The 24,352-nt window shown below is 41.8% G+C and overlaps 1 protein-coding gene across 2 annotated transcripts in view; it reads right to left on the bottom strand.

The window, feature by feature from the left end:
- Window positions 1–24,352, bottom strand: part of sbno1 (strawberry notch homolog 1 (Drosophila)) — a 151,184-nt gene that overhangs the window by 38,984 nt on the left and 87,848 nt on the right. For both annotated transcript variants that reach the window (XM_063074016.1, XM_063074017.1), the window contains 4 exons: window positions 21,509–21,691; window positions 11,722–11,819; window positions 8,985–9,136; window positions 2,834–3,019 (listed from right to left, as the gene is read on the bottom strand). In XM_063074016.1, the coding sequence (XP_062930086.1) occupies window positions 2,834–3,019; window positions 8,985–9,136; window positions 11,722–11,819; window positions 21,509–21,691 (619 nt within the window). The remainder of the gene's footprint in view (window positions 1–2,833; window positions 3,020–8,984; window positions 9,137–11,721; window positions 11,820–21,508; window positions 21,692–24,352) is intronic.

Raw genomic sequence — 24,352 nt, 5'->3', positions numbered from 1 at the left:
CAGGAAGGCAGCCTCTATTATTTAAGACTCCCATCTGGGACATTGCCCCTTGGTGTTTAACAACCACCAGGGAGGTGGTACAGGAGCTTCAAGACCCATTCAGTGATTCAGGATTCACTTCTGGCCTTCCATCATCAAACTTCTGAAGGGTGCATGAACAATCCTTTTATTTTGCACTAGTTCTTTGTGATCTGTAGTAATTCTATACCATACATTCAAATACTGCTAGTTCCACAAGAGATAACAAACCTAATATCTGCCTGAAAAGAATGGATGTCAGTACAATGTGATGGTGAGCTTTACAACCTCAACATGCTTCCAGTGTAGTGCCACCTGCCTGCATGGAGTTTGCACATTCTTCGTCATGACACAGATATTGTCAATTTTTCACCCTATGTCCGACCTCAAATCTTAAGCATGTGCTAGTTGACACATTGAATATCTAGAGCCAGTAAGTGGCTGCTGGGAGAATTGGAGCAAACCAAAAGACCACAGGCAGAATTAGGCTATTTGGCCCATCGAGTGTGCTCCGCCATTTTATCATGGCCGATTTATTTTCCTTCTCAGCCCCATCTCCTGCCTTCTTCCCGCAACTCTTCATACCCGACTAATCAAGAATCTATCAACCTCTGCCTTAAACATACCCAATGACCACCACCAGGTTCAAGAATAGTTACTACTCCTCAACCATCAAGCTTCTGAATAAAAGGGGATAACTACACTCATTTGCCCCATCACCGAGATGTTCCCACCACCAATGATCTCCCTTTGAGGACCTTATTTCATTATCTCATGTTCTTGTTATTTATTACTTATTTATTTCTATTTGCATTTGCAGAGTTTGTTGTCTTCTGTACACTGGTTTGATCTTTCATTGAAATCAGGAAACAGGAAGTTGGTAGCACACACACCAGTCCTCACTGAGGGCTCAGTGGTGGAAAGGATGAGCAGTTTCAAGTTTCTGGGCACCAGCACCTCACAGGATGTGTCCTAGGACCAACACAGTAATCTCAGTATATCCACAAGAGTATGAATCTCAGGGTTGTATATGGTGACATACAGTTGCAAGAAAAAATTTGTGAATCCTTTGCGATTACCTGTTTTCAGCATTAATTACTCACTAAACGTGGTCTGATCTTCATCTTAGTCACAATAGGAGACAAACACAATCTGCCTAAACTAATAACACATACACACAATTGTACTTTTTCTCATCAATACTGAGTACAGCATCTAAACAATCACAGTCTAGATTCAAAAAATGTATGTGAACCTCTGGGATAATGCCTTCTACAAAAGCTATTTCGAGTCAAGTGTTCCAATCAATAAGATGAGATTGGAGGTGTGGGTTGTAGAGGTGCCCTGCCTATAAAAGAGATACACAAAGTCAGGTTACTGACAGAGCCTGCTCTTCTCAAGAAATATCTGTTTATGTGCATCATACCTCAATCAAAACAACCTTCGGAGGACCTTAGAAGAATTGTAGAGATGCACGAAGCTGGAAAAGGCTACAAAAGCATTTCTAAAGACCTCAGTGTTCATCAGTCCACAATAAGAGAAATTGTTCACAAATGGAGGAAATTCAGGACTGTTGCTACTCTCCCTAGGAATGGGCATCCTGCAAAGATCACACCAACAGTACAATGTGCAAAGCTGAGTGAGGTGAAAAAGAACCCAAGGGTAACAGCAAAAGACCTGCAGAAATCTCTAGAACTTGCTAAAGTCTCTGTTCATGCATCTACTAGAAGAAAAACACTGAACAAGAATGGTGTTCATTGAAGGACACCATGGAGGAGACAACTGCCCTCCAAAAAAAACATTGCTGCACATCTCAGGTTTGCAAAAGACACCTGGATGTCCATAAAACTTCTGGCACAATGTTCTGTGGACAGATGAGATGAGAGTTGAAATTTCTGGCAGAAATGCACACTGCTACATTTGGAAGTAAAAAGGCACTGCATATCAACACCAAAACCTCATCCCAACTGTGAAGCATGGTGGAAAGCGGTCTGCTTTGCTGCCTCAGGGCCTGAACAGCTTCCAATCAATTGTATCGAGATATTATACAGGAGAATGCCAGGGTGGCAGTCTGTCACCAGAAGCTTAATAGAAGTTGGATGATGCAACAAGGCAATGATCCAAAACACAAGAATAAATCACAACAAAATGGTTTAAAAAGAAGAAAATGTGTGTTGGAATGGCTAAGTCAGAGTCCAGACCCTAACCCAATTGAGTTGCTGTGGCATGACCCGAGGAAGACTGTTCATGCAAGATATCTCAGAAATATTGATGAACTGAAATAGTTTTGAATAGAGAAGCGGTCTAAAATTGCTCCTCACCGTTGTGCAAGTCTGATCAGCAGCTACAGGAAACGTTTGGTGGAGGTTATTGTTGCTAAAGGTGGTTCTACAAGTTATTAAACACAAGGATTCACATACTTTTTCCAGCCTGGACTGTGAATGAATGAACAATGTGTTCAATAAAGACATGAAAAGTACAATTGTGAGCACGTTATTAGTTTAGGCAGATTGTGAGTTATATGAAGATCAGACCACATTTTATCAATAATTAATGCAGGAAACCAGGTAATTGAAAAGGGTTCACAAATTTTTTTCTTGCAACTTCGATAATAAAATTTACTTTGAACATTGACTTGGTCTCCACAGCAGAGCTCTAGAAGGCAATATTCAGAGGTAATGACCTAGATCACATTACAGTTAACCACACTTACATTACACCACTCACTGCCGGCTGCATAAATTGTCCTTTCTTATTCTGGGCTCTATAGACACTAGTCTAGAACAGGAATGCTGTTCATCTGTCACCAACTTACCATCCTCCTCATCAGAAGACTCATCCCTGAAAGGGTTGAAGTCATCGTCGGCAGAGCTGACAGAGTGAAAACTTTCTGCATCACTGCCTTCACTTTCAGACACTTCAGATTCACTCCCTGAAGAGCTGCTCCCAGCAAGCCCTTTACTCTTGCGAACTTTTTTAGCTTCTCGTTTGTCCTCGTTGGCTGAAAAATAACAAGTCACATTTAAAAGTTTTCAAAGAAGAAAGTTAATCAAACTTGTCATTTTTCAAATGCATAGTTTCTAGTCAAAACTTTCAGCACCCCCTGGGTCCTTGATAAACAGGAAAGCTAAGTACTGTCTAGGCAAACATCTTACTGGAGGTTTGGTCCAAGTGATAGACTTTTAAAGAGAGTTACAATAATACATAAAGATTGCAGTTTAATAGCTGCTGGGATCAACTGAAGGTGAGCTAAGGGAGGCATAGACTCAGCTTAATCTGAGTAGTAAGCCACACAGCTACTCTAAAATACATGCCCGAGGTTGATATTCTAACTCAGCACGATTCTCAGACCCCCTGTGGCCCTCAACAGTCAGAATTATTGATTTCCATCTTGAATGAAAAGGGCTTCCACAACCCTTCATGTTTGAGAATTCCAAAGGCTCGCCATCCTCAGTGAAGAGGTTTCTGTTTTCTGATGTAAACTCCCCACCTCTCATGCTCAAGCTGTTGTATCATCAGAAGCTGCTCAGGCACAGAAAATATGGCTCAGCCGCTGTCACCCCTTTCAATGTATTCTCCTAATCATATACTCTCAACTTCCCCCCTCATACCTTCACAGATTCCTCAGTTCAGATGTAACATCCAAATTTTATATCAAATTTGTAGGTGATGAGATTCTAAATAAAATTCTAAACATATTACTGCCACTCTCTCACAAAAGGCCCTCGACCCTAGGGTAACCTAATAGCCCTTTCTCACTGCACTAACCTCAAGACCCTATATAGCTTTTTAGCTGGTTGATTCCTCAAGGTACTGATGCAGAACAGTTTTAAATATTTCCATAAATTCAACATACTGCAGCAGGTTTGATCTCTCTAGACTCCTATAACACATGAACCTCTAACCACATGATTTATACCATGCCCTGTGTTGTACCCATATGGTAGTCCCTGCCAAGCTCTCCTGCCCTTTGCCAATTTTTGGTTTGATCCAAAAAGTAATTATGCCTTTACGTGATTTATCATGACAAAATTGTTCCTCATCACTGATCACCCCCTTAAATAACAGTTCTACAGCAGCACCCCGCTCTTCCCAAATGTCAAATATAGTGGATTCTGGTAAATTGAGCCATTAGTTAATTGGGGGCAGCCGCTTATTTGGGACAATTCCTAAAGAACAAAAATTAATTGAGAAAATAGCCGCGATTCCCTTCATTTATTTTGGACACTATGCCGCTAATTGAGACAGGAGACTGTTGCTGATCAGTTTCTATCTAGAGTCAGTCGTGAGCACATGTGTGGCTGTTAGATACTACACAATGCTCAGAATGAACAGTTTTTAAATAGCATTAGCTGTGTGTGTGTGTGTTCATAAAACAGTGATTTTTGTCATTGATAGTTGGCGAGAAATAAGCAGTAAGACAAATTAGAACGGTTTTGCTCACTGCGGTTTCAAGTATTTAGTTGTAGAGATGCCACAGACAGCTGAGAGTGAAAATGAAATGATTTCCCTACTTCAACAAGTTAGGGACTATGCAGAATTTGAAGACATTGACAGTCATCTTAAATGTTACAATGAAAATGAAGATTTGGAGGAGACAATCATCAATTGCATTGTATGAAGGCAGTCCATTATTTGGACCAGGTATCTGCACTAATTTAGCTCCATTTTGGTCATCCTGAGTTACTTTTGTGTAACAGCAATGAGATTTTATATACTTTTTGTGCCTTGAATTAATCTAATCTAATGGTGTGGACACATTTGTTTACAGTGTCTTTGTCATTGTAAGCATTCACCTGTGCTTCAGACCAGTTGCTCAAATTTTTGATGCACATTTGCTCTTGTCGGTTTTCTCCCTTGCTTTTCCTGATTTGTCTGTCTTTCCTTAGTTCTGCAGCTTGCTCCTGCCAAACTAGCTGAACCTTTCCCAATAACAACAGCACTCCCTCCTGCAAGGATACTGGCCCTGCTGAGTTACAACCCTTCCGAGTAGTGTATGTTTCACCTGCCTTAGAAATGTCCCTCTGCCTCAAATCGAAAGCCCTCACTTCTGCCCACCAACACATAGATGTGCTCTATTCCCCAATTTCTATGCATGGCACTGAGAATAATCCTGAGTTGGAAGTCTTGCTTTCTAATCACTTCCCAGCTCTCAAAACTCCGCCTGCAAGATGCCACCTTCCTCTCCCACCTATCGTTGGCAGCGCCATGGACATAGGCCATCGGCAGCAGAATGGACCCAGGCTTCAGGCTGCTGACCCTCCCCTTTCAGGATGTGCTGCAGTCTTCCGTCAAAATCTTTGCCCCTGGTACCAGAAAGGCATTAGATCACCACGGAGAACAGTAATGGCCCCAGAATTACATGTTTCTTTCTAATGACTGAATCCACCATGCTTTCCTCTCTATTCCCCTCCACCAACCCCCCCTCCATATTGTGTACTTTACACAAAATGGCCGCCACAATCCTGGCTTTGACTACATTTGGCTGAGGAGGTATCGCTTCAAAGGCATCTGAAAGAGGAATGTCAACATACTGGAAAGACATTAGGGAATGAAAGATTGCAGACATGTGGGCACAAAGCCAAGATTCATAAGGAACAGTATATTCAAACACTGCTTGCAATGGGATTTATAATTCTGTATTTTAAAACTTTTCTCTCCAATGTGATAATGAAGTACATTCAATATACCAGGGTGGGAACTGCACAGTGACAGATACAGTAAGCCACTTTATTCCAGAGATGATCACGTTCTCAGAGAACAATCACTGTCTCACTTGTACAAATACCAGGAGGTAGAAGGCATTCTACTTTTGAGCTCCATGTAAATTGACATGAGAACTTTTCAATATAAATAGTCATGTTTTTTAAAAAAATTCTTATCGATATGAGATAATTTTTGTGTTTAAGTTGTTAGTGCTTTACGACTTAATTCCTCTTGAGGCAGTAGAATTTATTAAAGTATTGAGATAGAGCGCTGAACAGGCCCATCCAGCACTTCGAATGGCAGCGCGCAGCAATCCCCCGATTTAACCCGAGCCTAATCATGGGACAATTCACAATGACCAATAAACCTACGAACCGGTACATCTTTGGACAGTGGGAGGAAACTGGAGCACACGGAGAAAACTCACTTAGTTATGGGGAGGATGTACAAACTCCTTACACGAAATTGAACTTTGAACTCTGAACTCTGTTTTTCTAAGCTCCATGTATCCATCCAGGAGTCTCCACCACCACCGCCGTCAGCCCATTTCATGCACTCACCACTCTCTACGTAAAAAACTTATCCGACATCTCCTCTGTGCCTGCTTCCAAGCACCTTAAAACTGTGCCCTCTCCTGCTAGCCATTTCAGCCCTGGGGAAAAGCCTCTGACTATCCACACGATCAATACCTCTCATCATCTTATACACCTCTATCGGGTCACCTCTCATCCTCCGTCGCTCCAAGGAGAAAAGGCCGAGTTCACTTAACCCATCTCATAAGGCATGCTCCCCAAACCAGGCAACATCCTTATAAATCTCCTCTGCACTCTTTCTATGGTTTCCACATCCTTCCTGTAGTGAGGTGACCAGAACTGAGCACAGTACTCCAAGTGGGGTCTGACCAGGGTCCTATATAGCTGGAACATTACCTCCCGGCTCTTAAACTCAGTCTCATGATTGATGAAGGCCAATGCACCGTATGGCTTCTTAATCACAGAGTCAACCTGCGCAGCAGCTTTGAGTGTCTTATGGACTCGGACCCCAAGACTTCAGTAAGATTTCTGACAACATTCCACCATGGAAGGATGGCACAGAGATCAAGGAACAAGGTATCTGATGCCAAACTGGATCCAAAATAGGTTTAGTGGCAGAAGGTAGTGGCACTGGTGTCATGGCTTTTATTGATAGAGGGGGACAGGACACTGTCAGACACTGGAGCAGAATTGGGCCATTCAGCCCACTGAGTCTGCTCCCCATTTCATCATGGCTGATTCATTGCCCTGTCAACCCCCGCTTTCCTGACTTCTCCCCATAGCCTTTCATACCCTGACTAATCAAGAACATACTAGCCTCCACCTTAAATGCACCCAGTGATGTGGCCTCCAAAGCCACCTGTGGCAATGAATATCAGATTCATCACCCTCTGCCGAAAGAAATTCCTCCTCATCTCTGCTCCTCTATTTTGAGACTGTGCCCTTAGGTCCTGAACTCCCCTACCAAAGGAAACATCCCCTTCGGCCAACTGGAAAAGTTGGACAGGATAGAGGCAGAGGGAATTTAATCCAGACAAGTGTAAGCTGATGTACTCAGGACAAATTAAGTGTTGGTAGGACATGTTGAGTAAATGGCACGGGCCAGAGAAGCACTGACGCATTCCTTAATACACCTCAGATTAATCAACTTTCTCAATTTACTGCATTGTGAAGGGCAATTCCATTTGGTTTTGGATATGGAAGAGGTTTGGGAAGCTGATTTTGGATATACAAGCGTTTCAGATATGGAAGCTGTGCTTGGGAATGGTGCAGCCAGTAGAGGCACTGCAGGTCAGCACCAGGTTCAATCCCAACCTCAGGGGCCGAGTGGACTTTGCAAATTCCCCATGCTTGTGTGGGTTTCCTCCCACAACAACAGTGAGGAGATTGACAGGCTAATTGTGCAGATGAATAGTCAAACCTAGGACTAGTTGATGAGAATGCAGCGGGAATAAAAGAGGTAGTATTAACATAGGATTAGTGTCAATGTGTGTGGATTAAGCCGGACAAAGGGTCTGCTACTGCACCATCTCTAAATTACCAACAATGCAGTAAACTGAAAATAGTGGATGTAATCTGAGGTGTATTATCTCAAACATTTACCAGTATTTCAATACACTTTTATTTCCAGCGCAGATTATCTAATCAAATGCCACAGTTTATTTTCAAAATTACCTTGGAGAATTTCTTACAAAGCTTTCATAACTCAAACCTGTCATCCAGCCCAATACGTTAACCCTACTGCTAATGCTCTGCCTCAGCCTTCATCACCAAACACCACCAATACACCAGTGATTCGGCCAGCAGCAGCCCCACCAATACATCGGTGCTTTGATCAGCCGCAGCTTTATCCATTCTTCCATTCTGATAAGAGACTCAAAGTGGCCCAGTAAAACATAATGAAACAATCTCTGTTTATCCTACCCACGTAGATATGAAACCAGGGGACCAAGAAACATCACGCAACTTGTATATTTAACATTTGTTGGAAATAAATTCGCTAAATAATCAGCACTGATTCTTTGAAAATCACCTGGGTTTTATAGACAAGGCCCCACACTCGTCTAATTTAACAAGCCACATCCAAAAGACCAATCCATTTGCCCAAGTAGTTCAAGGCAGCGCTAAAGGTCAGTGATAGGGACAATGAGCTGCCGTGACGCCTTGATCAATCAACATGAATGATGCAGGTAGGCTGAGCAATCCCCATTCACTGAAAGCCAAGTAAACTTCCCACTCACATGTGTAAAAATAATGAAATAAATTAGAAATTAATTATAAAAGTTAAAAATAAAATAAATCATAAGCTTGAAACCACTTGGGTATGATAAAGATTAATTAAACCACGTATAATTGTAAAGAAGCTTGCCTTATCCTCAAGATTCAACAATGCCCATCGGAATCAATTGGCTGACAAGATTCTACACTAAGTCCCACCTGGCACAGGATCCTAAAGGATTCCACAGTGTACACAATGGGGAATACCGACAAGATCTTGTTCCAGCCTCGGACTTCATGGATCTAGCACATTAAAACAAGCAATATCCAATAACAGTGTGAGGGACAGTTGTGGACATCGTACTCCATCACACACTCACCAATATCAGTGTGAGAGACAGTGGTGGACATTGTACTCCAACACCCTCACTAATATCAGTGTGAGGGACGGTCGTGGATATCATACTCCAACAACACACTCACCAATATCAGTGTGAGAGAAGATCATACCTTTCCGTTTTTTCCCTTTGTTCTGCCTTGATGGACTGTCATTAGGAGAGTCTTGATTGCTTGGCGCATTCATTTCTATACCCAACAAACTGTACAACTTCTTTCTGTCAGGTGCTGGGAAATGTTTCTCAATCAAAGACTGAAGAACACCTCTGCAAGTGAAAAAAATAACCTTGAAACTACATTATGAATAGCTTCTGTTAACAATAAACACAGAAGATTCTGCAGATGCTGTAGGAACTCAGCAGGTCAGGCAGTATCTATGGAAATGAATAATCAATTGAAATTTTGGGCCGAGAGTGTTCATCAGGACTTTGCACGTGTTGCTTGTGTTAACAATGCTTGTCGGCAAATAAATTATGCTTACAAATCCTGTTAACTCCAGAAGGCAATGATCTCAAATATTTCAAACATTAACTCCTTTATGCCCAAAGACCAGACACCAGTAGGGTAAAGATTCAGTACGAGAGAGTTGAGTATCGGTTGTCAGCTCCAAATTGCCTAGTTTTACATCAGCCCTTGGAGAGCTCAATTAGGAACGCCAGTACCGAACCAAGGAGATGGCCACATCCAATGAAATACACAAATCCAAAGTAAAAATTCTTTATCAGAAATTTCGAGCTACTACCAAGCCATGACTTTACTTAAGTGTAAAGAACAAACAGATGTTTCCTTTTCTTCACAATGGATTTGTTACTTTCATTGTAAAAGTTTGTGTGAAAAGGCAGTTTCTTTGATCTGAAGCAACAGACAGAAAATACTGGGAGGACTTGCTGAGTTTCGCCAGCATTTTGTCTATTGCTCAAGATTTCTAACACCTGCAGGATCTCTTGCGTCTTTGATCTTAGAAATTGAAAGGCTGTTACACATGTAAATTCTACTAAAGAACTGATATTAACAGTCCACTTTCAGGTGACCACTGCTGGGTTCATCAGATTATATCATAGAAACATAGAAAACCTACAGCACAATACAGGCCCTTCAGCCCACAAAGCTGTGCCGAACACATCCTTATCTTAGAACTACCTAGGCTCACCCATAGCCCTCTATTTTTCTAAGCTCCATGTAGTCATCCAGGAGTCTCTTAAAAGACCCTATTGTTTTCACCTCCACCACTGCAGACGGCAGCCCAGTCCACGCACTCACCACTCTCTTTGTAAAAAAAAACACTTACCCCTGACATCTCCTCTGTAGCTACTTCCAAGCACCTTAAAACTATGCCCTCTCATGCTAGCCATTTCAGCCCTGGAAAAAGCCTCTGACTATCTACACGATCAATGCCTCTCATTATCTTGTACACCTCTATCAGGTCACCTCTCATCCTCCGTCGCTCCAAGGAGAAAAGGCCGAGTTCACTCAACCTATTCTCATAAGGCATGCTCCCCAATCCAGGCAACATCCTTGTAAATCTCCTCTGCACCCTTCCTATGGTTTCCACGTCCTTCCTGTAGTGAGGTGACCAAAATTGAGCACCATACTCAAAGTAGGGTCTGACCAGGGTCCTACATAACTGCAACATTACTCTCGGCTCTTAAACTCAATCCCATGATTGATGAAGGTCAATGCACTGTATGCTGTCTTAACCACAGAGCCAACCTCCACAGCAGCTTTGAGTGTCCTGTGGACTCGGACCCCAAGATCTCCCTGATCCTCCTGATGCATGACATTTGGGAACATGGGCAAAACAACACAGCTGCTATTCATGAAACCAGTTACATGTAGTAATTGCTTTCAGTGCTTCATATCTTTAAACTGCCACGTCATAATAGTTCAAACTGAGCTGTTAGAAGTTTTAAATGGATTCTTTAACAAAAATTTATTTAAAACTATCTGCACCGTGTTTTAATTAGGACAGCTCAAGAACCAATCTGACGTCTAAACCATAGTACTTCAGAACTTTCCTGGATCATGCATTTATAGAGCCTGACCACATCTAGGAAACATCACACTGGAGCTTGCTAGCTCACCAGAGAAAGAAAAGCAATAAACGTGCCCCATTTGAATGGGAGGTGGAAGGGGGAGTGAGGGAGAGTACCATTGAAACTTACTGAATGTTGAAAGGACACTTACAAAAATGATTCCAGGATTGAAAGGCTTATCATATGAGGAGCGTTTGATGGCTCTGGGCCTGTACTCACTGAAATGCAGAAGAATTGGAGGTGGGGTGGTGGTGGTATCTCACTGAAAGGCCTAGAGAGAGTGGATATGGAGAAGATGTTTCCAATGGTGGTGCAGTCCAAGACCAGAGGGCACAGCCTCAGAATAGAGGGATGTCCATTTGGAACACAGATGAGAAGGAATTTCTTCAGCCAGGGAGCGGTGAGTCTGTGGAATTCGTTGCCACAGGCAGCTGTGGAAGCCAAGATAATGGGTATATTTAAAGCAGAGGTTGATAGATTCTTGATTAGTCAAAGCATGAAGGGATACTGGAAGGCGGCTGGAGTTTGAGACTGAGAGAGAAATGGATCAGCGAGACTCGATAGGCCACATGTCCTAATTCTGCTCCTATATCTTATGGTTACCTTCCACAGTTTTCCTCGCTTAATTTAGTAGTTTGTGGGTATAGACACCTGTAGCAAAAGAATGAAATTCCAGATGACAATGGCAGAGCATTTCAGGAAGACAGAAACTCCCACATTCCATTTATATAGTAGCAATAATACACGTAGCTTTGTACTGCCACAACCTGTCAAACAAGATATTCAGTAAAAGATTCATTTATACCGCGCAAACGTACTTAGCAGTTGAAACAAAGTCATTCAGTTCACCACCACCTTCCTCCAGAGCTTCCAGGGTCCTTGCTTCTCCAGTGGACTGAAGACCAATCACCACACACTAGAAGTAAATAGAAAAATTAAGCCATGAGAACAGATTAGACAGAGTCACAATGTCATAGAAAAGTACAGCACAGAAGCTGAAATCGAGCTTGCATGCACCATTTGCGCTGGAAGCTCGTTCCATACTCTCACCACCCTTTAAGTGACAAAGTTTTGTTCTGAGTCATAGTCACAGAAAAGTACAGCACAGGAACAGGTCCTTTGGCCCATCTAGTCCATGCCTACTTCCATCAACCTGCACTGGGACCATAGCTCTCCACACCCTTCCCATCCATGTGCCTATCCAAACTTCTCCTAAACATTGAAATCAAGTTTGCATGCACCACTTATACTGGCAGGTTGATCCACACTCTCACCACCCTGTGAAGAGGTTTCCTCTCATGTTCCCTTTAAACTTTTCACTTTCACCTTTAACCTATGACCTCTGGTTGCAGTCCTACCCAACCTCAGTGGAAAAATCCTGCTTGTATTTACCCTATCTATACTTCTCAATTTTGTACATCTCTATTAAATATCCACTCAATCTTCTACATTCCAAGGAATAAAGTCCTAACCTATTCAATCTTTCCTTGTAACTCAGTTCCTCCAGTCCCTGCAACGTCCTTGAAAATTTTCTTTTTCAACGTTATTTACATATTTTCTGTAGGTTGGTGACCAAAACTTTATACAATACTCCAAATTCAGCTTCACTGTACTTCCCCCCATGGTCCAAAGATAGGTTAACTGGTCATTGTAAATTGTCCCGTGATTAGGCTAGGGTTAAATTGGGGGAATGCTGAGTGGAGTGGCCTCGAAGGGCCTATACCATGGTGTAGCTTAACAAACAAATAAATAAATATTTATCTATTTACGGTGCTGTTGTAGGAAAGCAGCATCCATCATCAGGGAACTCTACCACCCAGTCCGAGCTCTCTTCTTGCTTCTGCCATCAGGTAGAAGGTACAAGAGCCTCAGGACTCACACCACCATGTTCAAGAACAGTTAGTACCCTTTAACCATCAGGCTCCTAAAACCAAAGGGGATAACTACACTCACTTGCCCCACAACCAATGATCTCACTTTCAAGGACTCTATCCTGTTATCTCATGTTCTCATTATTTATATTTCCATTTGCACAGTTTGATGTCTTCTGCACTCTGGTTGACTTTCATTGATCCTGTTATAGTTACTCTTCTAAGATTTTCTGAGTATGCTGACAGAAAAATGAATCTCAGGGTTGTATATGGTGACATATATGTACTTTGATAATAAATTTACTTTGAACTTTGAAATAAAATTACAAAAGACTACACACATGTAGAACAGGCATAAATGTAGCAAATCAACTTCAATGTGTTAGCCATTAGATTTTGCTAAGCAAAGTGAACCAGCCATTGGTGTAGTAGCACCAGCACCAGGCCTTGAGGCAAATGGTCCAGAGTTCAAATATGGCCAGCCCCTTGAATGCTTTCCATCTATGCTGGGTTGAGTGACGAGCTAGCAACTCGAGCTTGTAAAACAAAAACAGTCAAAATGCTATGGAAACAGCAAAAAAATGTCGCTTGGTGGGCCACAAGGCGTGAAAAGGAACAAGCAAAGTGAATAACTGGAACATAATGCAATGTCAATAAAGGAGAGACGATCTGACACAAGTGCACAAGGCAGGACAGATGCCACTTAGTCACAGAAAGTTACTGCACAGAAACGTCCCACTGTGCCCATGCCAACCACGGTGCTCACCTATGCCAATCTTACTCTCATTATGCCTGCCCTCCTTTCCTAAACCAACAACCAGTCCAAACAACTCAGTTTGGATAGGAACCCCACATGTGAGTACGTAGACACTGTGGGCATGCTGTGAGTACTGTATGTGGATGCAGATTCGAGGATCGAGTGAGTGAAACGGAAGACGCAGATTGAGAATGGGCACGTTAAGTATTTATTTGAAAATGAACAGTGAAACACTAAACCAGGCGTCAAGCTAAACAAGTCTGAACTACACAAAACCACAATGTTGGACATTCAGTCACCCTTTAATTGAACAGGTAACTCCATCAAATCCCTCCAAGCCATGAAACTGAAGAACTAAGCGTGCTATAAAATTAATTCTTAACTAAACAAAAGCTGGGGGGGGCGGGAGGGAGGGGCACCTATGCCTGCAACACTCTTTCTAATGGTTCTTCAGTGCTGGTTGCAACCTCAACCCACAGCAGGCCCTGGAGACAAAAGAAAAAGACCAGGCCACCCACACGTGCTATTCTTATACCCTCAAGGTGACCGGAACCGGAAACTGGCGCCACGGCACCCAAACCAACCAATGGGAAAGAGTGGCTGTGTCCTTTAAATGGGCCAATCAACGAATGACACGGCTGAAGCAGCTTTCAACTGGCAAATAAGCCAAACCCCCCACCCCCCACCATGACAGTGGGAACACTTGTAGCCTACCCCCAGCACATCATCAGATTGCATTGGTTGTTAAGGCAAATGACTCATTTCACTGTGCATTTCGATGTACAGAGTGAGAAATAAATTCACCTAAAAGTTGCAGTAGTATCTGCCTTGGCTACCTCTCTGGCAGCTCATTTCAAATATTCAGCACCTTCTGAAGAACATATTCCTCTCAATTTAAAACCTGTGCCCTCTGTTTCCTGGGAAATAAACTGTCTTATTTATGTCCATCAATTGTGTCAATCTCTATGCAGACACCCCTTAGCCTCCCATTTCCCAATGAGAACGTTACTGCCTATCCAATCTCTCATAGACAGCCCTCCAGTCTAGGCAACATCCTGGAGAATCATTTCTGTGCCCTAGGGAAGCTATGGAGCTCAAGGAAGAGAATACTCATGTCTGGAAACACATTGTGATGGACAGCGTACATGACAGAATATTCCATTTCTTTAGTATTGGAGATGTGTAAATGTGTATCTGTTGTTCGTATACTGTATCTAATGTAGATGCTTTTGTTCATTGTGTAATATGATTGTAACTACATTGTGGGGTGTAGGATCGTACTCTAATTCACCTGTAGTCTTAAGTTAACTTTGTGGGTAATTAAAGATGGTACGTCTTGAATAAAAAGCTCATTGCCCTCAATGCAAGAGAGACAGGGGTTGCATGCAGTTCACCCTGGACAAGAAATATGTATGAAGCTATTATTGTGTTTTCTGGTAAATACAGTTTTGTAAATAATGGCAGTTTTCTTTTCACTAAATTTTGTAACTTTGATTTTTGATGCACCTAATAAACACCCTCGCACTGAAGTCATTCTTCTCTTAGGTCGTAAACCATGTATCTAACACACATCCACATTACAAAGGAGCAGGCGATGTAAGTCTTAAAAATCAAAAGGTGGCTAAATCCCGAGGGCCCGAACAACCGTATCCAAGGACAATGTGGAAAACCAGGGAAGAAATTACTGGGCCCTGGTAGAGATATTGCTATCAGTAGAAATGGGTGAAATATGTGGAGAGAGGAAGGTGGCAAACATTGTGCCTTTATTCAAGAGCTGCAAGGGCAAGCCAGGGAACAGCAAATTAATTGGCGGGGAGACTCAGCGGGTTGAGCAGTAACTCTTAGAGGAATGGAATGGTCAACCTCCTGAGCCAAGATTGCGCAGCGAGGAACCAGGGGCAGGTGAGCTTCACACCAGTATTAGGAAAGTTACTGGAAGGACAGTGTCAACCAGCAATTGGAAAGGCAAGGTCTGATTAGGCATTGTCAGCATAGCTTTGTGCATGGGAAATAAGAGTCTCATGAATGTATGGAATTTTATTTTGAAGAGGTGACTAAGAGGATTGACAAGGCTGGGCAATGCCTCTCCTTGTCACTCAAGGACTTTGGGACAAGGTCCTGCATGGTATGGCCTGGAAAGGTACATTTCAAGGGAGCTCGGGTGAGCTAGCCAATTGGACACTAAGCTGGTTGGTGGTAGGAGGGAGAGGGTGGTACTAGAGGGTGAATTTTGAGACACCTGGTCTACAGATAGTGTGCCACATTGGTGGGGTGGATCCACTGTTGCTCATCATTAGCATTAACGATTTGTCACTTAACAGCCTATGCCTGAGGAGAGAAGAAATTTATTATTGTTATTTTTTTTCTTGCAGTTTGTTATCTTTTGCACATTGGTTGTTTGGGTGTGGTCTTTCATTGACTCCATTTCATTTCTTGGATTTACAGAATATGCCTGCAAGAAAACAAAACTCAGGGTTGTATATGGTGACATACGTGTTTCAGTTCAAAGTAAATTTATTATCAAATAGTATTTTGGTGTTGCTGCATACAGGCATGGTCTGCATCACTTGATAAGTTAGAAGAGAAAGTGAACACAGTGCTATCAGTGGAAAACATGTGCACTTCTGACCTTATGAAGAGAGGACAATTATTGACACAGAAACAAGGGGTTGCTACAGTAGCCTCTGCTTTACTTAGGACAAGGAAAGCAAAACCAGTGGCCGCACAAATACAACATAAAAGCTACGAAAGTTCATTCAGATTTTCCCTAACCAGAGGTTAGCCTCCAACTTCTGGTAATTTCCCCCCTCCTCCTTCTCTCCCTCAATATCCCACTCTGGCCTCACCCGCCTATTCACTTTCCCCGATCCCCTCCTCCTTCCTTTCTGCCAATGGTCCACTCTCCTCCTATCAGATTTCTTCTTCTTCAGTCCTTTACCAATTCCACCTATCTCCTCCCAGCTTCTTACTTCATTTCCACTCACTTGGCTTCACCTATCACCTTCAAGCTTGTCCCCATTCCTCCCACCCTCCTACCTTCTTAATCTGGCATCTTCCCCCCTTCCTTTCCAGTCTTGATGAAGGGTCTTGGCCCGAAACATCAACTCGTTTTCCCTCTCCATAGATGCTGCCAGACCTGCTGATCTCCTCCGGCACTTTGCGTGGGTTACAAAAATTGATTGGCAGGGTTCCTAACCTTCTGCATGCCATGGACCAACACCATGAAGCGAGGGTTCTGCAGACCCCAGGTTGGGAACCCCTGTTCTAGATGCTAGAAGAATGCAAAAGGAAGCTAGAAAAGGGTGAACAAGAGAACATAGGCCAGCTCAAGCCTTGTTTGTCACACAGGTGTGGCCATGACCACAAGGTCATCTACCTGCTTAAACTCACCTTTGCTCAATACTCCTCTATATCTTTGGTTAATCAAAAAAAACTCCAATTTGAAATTAATCAATCAAACATGTATTTTTAAGAAGTATTTTTCCTCACGCTCTGGTCTTTAACTGTGAGACCCTAGATTGTTGTTCCCCTTAACGGTATCCCTATACTCCTTTCAAGTTCTCCATAACAGGTTGAAAACTTGCCTCCATCAAGTTACCACAAACATTCTAAGTTCTTTAAAACATATACTTAGATTATGTCATTTAATTCCAGGGATAAATAGAGGTTGCATGTATTTACTAAATGATGGTGTCAGAACTACTCTGGATACAATTGGACATGGGTTTTATATACCTTTAACAGGCTTAAGCTGCTAGAAACGGACTAACAAAGAAAGGAATTTTGAGTGGACGTAAATCCACTGTTGGGTCAGATTGTGTGAATGGTTGTGGGTTGAAACCCAAGGATATATTCTATGTAGTGCTCTGATTTACCTATATAACAATGGTAATCACTGAGGTGAGGTAGAGATTGAATTTGGTTCCTACAGGATGTCATAGCCGGGGTGGTACTGGGGAAAAGCTCCCACAACCTATTAAATGTTCCCAATCACGTGTGTCTCAAATAGCTTCTAACAACCAAGTCCAGTTCCTGGCCTTCATGTGTGGCTTCACCATTAAGCCTAGCGGAACTGTTTCAACTGACAGGAGAAGGGACAAAGGCAGGTTACTGGAGCCTTAAAACCAGTCGCTTCAGGCTGATGGGGCTCATCAGCTGTGGTTGGCGGTTTATCTAGGAGAAGGAAAACCTCTGCTGCCTTGCAGCCACTAATGGGGAAGGCTTTGCGAGTAAACCCCGAGGAAAAAATCCAGAGCTGGAGTCCCTACGACAGTCCTACATTGAGTTCAATGCCAACTGGCAATCCCTACGACACCACTGATGCCAAATTGTATTGGTCTCTGTTGTTACTTTGGGTTCATCAGATGAGTGGAGAGGGGAGGAGGAGGTTGCTACTTGGGCGTCATCATATTGTACTGCCCAGGCTTTCGTATCTAAACAGGTAGGATGCAACATCCATGGTTGACTCTGACCAATGGAAGCCTCACTCACTTAGAATGAAATTAAACATTCTCTCTTCTGTTCAACAACATGGTTAAACCAAAGGGGAGAATAGCATCCAAAACAGCATTTCCCACATTATCTTTTTGACTTCAGACACAATAGCAGTGTTAAATTTTGTTTTGTTTTGCCCTGTAGATTTATCTCACTGCTAATTGGATTTTCTGTGATTTAGTTCAGGTTTAAGATGACACCGGTGAACCTCAACGACTTCTGACTGGCGGCTGATGAAACAAGGGAGACAACTAAATACTTTGTTAATTACTCTTTTTCTGGTAAATGATCATTGCAAGCAATAGTCTGTAACTTCCCTTTGGACTTGGAGGCAATTCGATGTGGCGGAACTAAGGTAAGGTGAGGCAGCAGGCTCATCACGAGAGCAAGACCTTAGGTTTGATTGATTGGATGGGTACAGGCCGAATCGAGATCCAGGCCCCACAGTGGATCGAGGTGACTGAGCCCAATGTTTGAATGACAATTTTAGCACTGGGCCGCATTGAAAAGGCCTGGGCCCAAGGTGAAGGATAAGCCAGTTCAGCTCGCCGCTCCACGGTATTTATTTGGTTCTGTGCTGAACTTAGGGTCTGGGGATGTGCTCTTTGTGGACTTCAATTCAGAATGTTATTTGCGTGCACCATTTGTTTTTCTCCCCCCTAGCACAATGGGTGTTCGATGGTCTTTTATTGGTTCTTTTGTGCTTCTTAGTTTTCTGGCTGCCTATTAGGAGACAAGTCTCAAGCTTGTATAGTGTATACATACTTTGATACTTTGAACTTCATTTACAAATAGAGACTTAAGTCAGCGATGGGTCAGATTCAACTATGCTGGAAAAATAAAGGAATTATATCCATTGAGATCTATTACCTTAATGCCACCTCTATCATAATTTTGTATACCTCTGTCAAATCTCCTCTCAATCTATACATTCCAAGGAATAAAGTCCTAACCTATTCAATCTTTCCATATAACTCAGGTTCTCCAGAATCAGCAACATCCTTGAAAATTTTCTGGGTACTCTTTCAACCTTATTTACATCTTTCCCATAAGTAGGTGACCAAAACTGCAGATACCACCTCACCAACATCTTATACAACTTCAGAGATTGAATTTAAACAATCTCTTTTCTGTTCAACAACATGGTTAAACTGCTGTTCAGAGCAGCAAATTAACAACTGCAGGGAGGAAAACAAAAGATGACAAGGCCTGAACCAGTATCAATCAGAATGTCACAAGACTCTACAGTATGCTGAAGGTTATTGGTTACGGTCGCACCTTCATTAAAAGCACAGATCACACTAATCTCATCACTGTTGACACAAATCACACTGCAGTCACTGAATGACCCAATTGTTAAGGTTAGTGAAACCATTACAATGAAAACTCCACAACCAGATCTGGAGACATCAAAAGAAAATACATGGTCACACAAAGGTCCGTAACCCTATCTGAACATAAATTTATTGTGGGCAATTATGAGCATGTTGAAGTGTGAAAAACCACAAACACTTAGGGGCACATTGATGACTCATAGATAACCATCTCTATTGGCACTTGCTGGAGACGAGTTCACTCCTCGCAGCCCTGCAAATTTTCCACTTCACGATTCACACAATTATCTCATAAAAGAACATTTGTTCACTTCCCAACATCTGTGGCAAACTAAGTTACGATCTCACAACGCTTTCAAAGAAAAATTCCCGACCTCTATTTTTAATAACTCTTCTTAAAAGAAAATTTCCCTTTACCCAGAGCCTTTCCATGAAATCTCCTTCTTCCTGTCCATTCAAGTACCAACAATATCCCTTATATATCTGAAGTCTAGAGCTTAAAAAGCAGATAACATTTCATTAATAAAGTACGGTGGATTCTGGATAACTGCGACACATCGAGACCCAATTACATTTTGGCCCAATCAGTCGAAGTTCATGGAAATAGTTAAAAGATATAACAAAGACAAACAACTACTTAACTGAGTAACAAATTTCTATTTACTTGAAATACAGAACACATTAGAACACAACTAATACTACTACAGTACTATAAAACTGTGTACTAGTACACTGTGTTCTTTTTGATTGACTGTAGATGAACAAAATCAACGCAGACACCTAGTGCAGATAATGGACTGCCTTCACACAATGCTTTCAACGACTGCATCCTCCAAATCTTCATTGTCATTGTAACATACAAGATGACTTTTGGTACCTCCAAATTCTTCTTAATTCCTAACTTGTTGAAGCAGTGAAATTGCTTTATTTTCACTCCCGGCTGTTTCTGGCATCTCCAAGCTCGAATGCTTGAAACTGCAGTGAGCAAAACAGTTCTGAATTGCCTTACTGCTTATTTCTCACCAACTACCAGCGACCAAAATCACTGTCTTTTTGAACACAAACACATGCAACTGATGCCATTTAAAAGTTGGTCGCTCAAGCACCGAGTAGTGTCTAACTAATGGCCACACAAGTGCACGTAACTGACGCTAGTTAGGAACTGTTCAGAAGTCCCAATTAAGCAGCATAGCATCAACTTTGCACAAATATTTGTATCTCTGAACCAAATTTAAGCCTATTTTAAATCTACCCCAGCAAACGACTTGCTAGACCATTTGCAGTGCGCCCATTGGCTGTCGTAAGCAACGGTTCAAAAGGCTGTCGGCAATATTGAATTTAATAAACCAAGTGATGCTGTCGTTAATAGTGGGCATCACTGGAGTATTGAAGTATTGCTTGAGCTACTAATGGGTGATACTGCTGTTCAACACTTCTGGCTTGCTCTCATACCCTTTCAGCTCTCAGTCTCTCAGTCTGTCCCTCCTCTTTTTGAAAATAAAAATAAATCCTAATGAGAACAATATACTTATTTTAACTTGCCTTTAATTCCATCTACTACTGGCTCTGTTTCTCAAAATACAGAACTTTGACTATGCTTTTCAGTTACCTTGTACACACTACAAAAATGAACAATCCAAACCCACCTAGACCATTTTAACCCTTATGAGACCCTTCCCACTTTCATCCAAGCAGAATTACATTCTACAACTTTTCATGGCCCACCTGTTATTTTCAAAGTTTGAAGTACATTTATTATCAAAGTATGTACAACCTTGAGATTCATCTCCTTAGAGGCAGCCATAAAACAAAGAAACTCAATGGAACCCATTAAAAACAAAAGACCATCAAACACTCAATGTGCGGAGAGAGAAAAAAGATCATGCAAATAATAAAGTAAGCAAAAAGCATTCAAAACCAAAGTTCGCAACAGCAGACATTACTGCAGCCCATTCAGAAATCCACAGATGCCAATTCCGATGGCCTCAGTCTAGCACAGAGCGATCTCAATGAATTTGGCTCAGCCACATTCTGTAGCAGTGAATCCCACATTCAAACCAGCTCAAGATAAAGAGGCTACTCTATCACATTTAGTAATGGACCCACACATGAATCATCCCATTTAAAGAAGCTGTTTATCAATCATTACCTTTCCATTTTTGATCTCTTCACGGGCAAGTTGCACGATCCTTTTAACTTTGGAAGCTATGCAGAGGTATTTAAAGAAACGCTGATGTGCTGACCAGAACTGCCCCCACATGGACTTCTTCATTCGCTGCTCTGCATCAATCAGCTCTGCTGACATTTGAAATTTCTCCCTGGCCTCCACCCACTGAAAAGATTTTTAAAAAGTCAACATACAAAAATCAATTTTTTTAAAGAAACAATTCAAAGCTATTTTACGCTTCATGGGAAAGGAAAATGCTAACTCTATCTGTGCTGCAGTAATGCTCTTGATACTGTTATGATTTTAAACCATACATAAAATCTTAATAAACAAATAACCTCAAGTTATTTGACCACAGAATGAACCACCTTTAATAAGACCATAAATGGGATCATGCCATTTAGTACCTTGATAGGTTGAGCGAGCTAGGGCTTTTTTTCTTTGGAGCACGGGAGAAGGAAATGAGGTGGACAAGGCAAGAGGAATAGACAGAGCGGATAGCCAAAGACTTTTTCCCCAGGGTGGCAATGACTAATACGAAAAGGCATAATTTTAAGGTGACTGGATGAAAGTACGAGGGGATGTCAGAAGTTTTTTTTAAATGTACGCAGAGTGTGGTGTGTATCTGACACTGCCACAGCTGGTGGTAGAGGAAGATACATTAGGGGCATTGAAGAAACTCTTAGATAGGCACATGGATGAAAGAAAAATGGAGGGTTTTAGGCTTTTGGGAGGGATGTGATCTTAGTGTAGGTTGAAAGGTCAGCACAATATCGAGGGCCAAATGGCCTGTACTGTCCTAAGCCTCATCACCCAGGATGCCCCTCTCCTCATTACTACCATCAGTGAGGAGGGTCAGGAACCCTGAAGACATACACTCTATGTTTTATTAACAAGTTCTTCCCCTCCCCCATCAGATTTCTGAATGGAACAAACTTCACTATTTTTTGCATTACGTACTTAACCTTTTATTAAATGTACATTTCTTATTATAATTTATAGTATATTTTATACTGCTGCCACAAAACAACAGATTCCTCAATAATAAACCTGCTTCTGTGGTCACATTGAAGCAGATCAGGACTGACTCTCCCTGTTATAACCTTTGACTCTCTTAACATCCTAAAGTCTCTCAACATCTTTCATGAATATACTGAGTGACCATGCCTTTTACAGTCTTCGTGGACAGAGAATACCAAACACTGAGGTGAAGAGATTCTTACTGCCATCATCCTGAATAGCCCAGACAGGGGAAACACTGACCCTGCAAATTGTATGTTTTAATGTGATTGCCTTTTTTCCCTGAAGGTCAGTCTACTCATATCGGCTAGCTGTGCTAATGCACACACAAAAACCTTCAACAAGTCATATTCATTAGATTCAAGACAGAGCTGTGGGAACCTTATTATTCCTGGATTCCGTTACTGTTTTCTCTTGTACTGATATGATGAAATGATAACTATGGGCGTGCGAAAGTTTTTCACTGTTCGTTGATATGTGTAACAATACTAAACCAGTTCCTACTGTGGAACAGTTTCAGTACTAGTCACTCCCCAGTCTGCTGATGACCAGACTGCCACTGCTTCCTCCATTCACTCAGAACATGAAAATGCTGTCACTTCTGCTGCCAGTTTCCACCGTCTCTCTCTTTCGGGTCCTGACTTCCCTTTTCCTTGCTTGCTCCGTCTGGCACAAACTACAAGGCTAGAGATTCTCAGACTCATTTTAAGTATACTTCCTCTCAATCTGCACACCTGTGAAGGATTCCAGTTACCGACCCCTCTAAAAAAACAGATTTAATTATCACCTGGACTCTTGCATGGGTGTGGGGACAAGAATGAGCCAGATATTTTCATTAATTTTCTGTGCTCCTAAAGGTAAATCCACGTGCTACCATCAAAGAGCCTGAAGAGACACGCTCAAAGTTTCAGGAAGAGCTGCTTCCACTCAGTCATCAGATTTCTTTCTTCCCCCCACTCTTTTTTGACTACTTGTTTAACACACATGTACAGCTGCCACAAAATAACAAAGTTCACAATATATGCTAGCTAGAATAAACCTGATTCTGAGATATTAGTACCCTGGTCCTGACCAATGGAGCTTCATTGCCAAGATTAAATTTCATTCACACTTCTGCTACAGTGGTCCCACTCACCACCTTGGGAACATCAGTGGCAGCTGTAGCATGTCAACTATGCCCAAGTGAAATGTCAGATAACCAAATCCAAACCAAAAATTAAACATAGCCAAAAATGCTGACTCCCTTTAAGCTGTGCGGGTGCATGGCCGTGCAGTAACTGAAATGCTTCTTTGTTGCCTCGCAGCAGGAACTTCCTTTTATATAACTTTGAAATTAGGCTGACATAATTTAGAAATCTATGTTAATTGTGAAGTACTTTACAATTAATGTGTTAATGACTATAATTCGTACATTTTCTAAATTATAAACATACCACAATCTTAACTTAGAATGATCTTAGAGTTTCAACTTATTTACATTGTCAATGTTTCAAGTTATAACACTGTAACAAATTGTAACAATTAACACAACAGTGTTGCCATCTAGTCAAAACATTTCATTTTTCCCCGAGTGCCATTCAATTGTTTTGACTGCCTGACATTGTTTACTTGTGTTGAGTTGTGGTTTGTGTTTGTTTGATGTGCATATTATATAAAAAACAGTTGGAAGTGCGACACAGTTTTCAGGCTATGCTCAGAGCAATGGTTGGTCTGTGCAGCTGTTAAACAGAATTAGAGTGAATGTTCTCTGCAATGCTCATCGAAGCTCTCACTTCACTAAATGCACGGTTGAACTGAAAAGACATA

The sequence above is a fragment of the Mobula hypostoma genome, chromosome 21, assembly GCF_963921235.1.
Source record: "Mobula hypostoma chromosome 21, sMobHyp1.1, whole genome shotgun sequence".
Taxonomy (NCBI): Eukaryota; Metazoa; Chordata; class Chondrichthyes; order Myliobatiformes; family Myliobatidae; genus Mobula; species Mobula hypostoma.
This window is presented reverse-complemented; position numbering and strand designations above follow the sequence as displayed.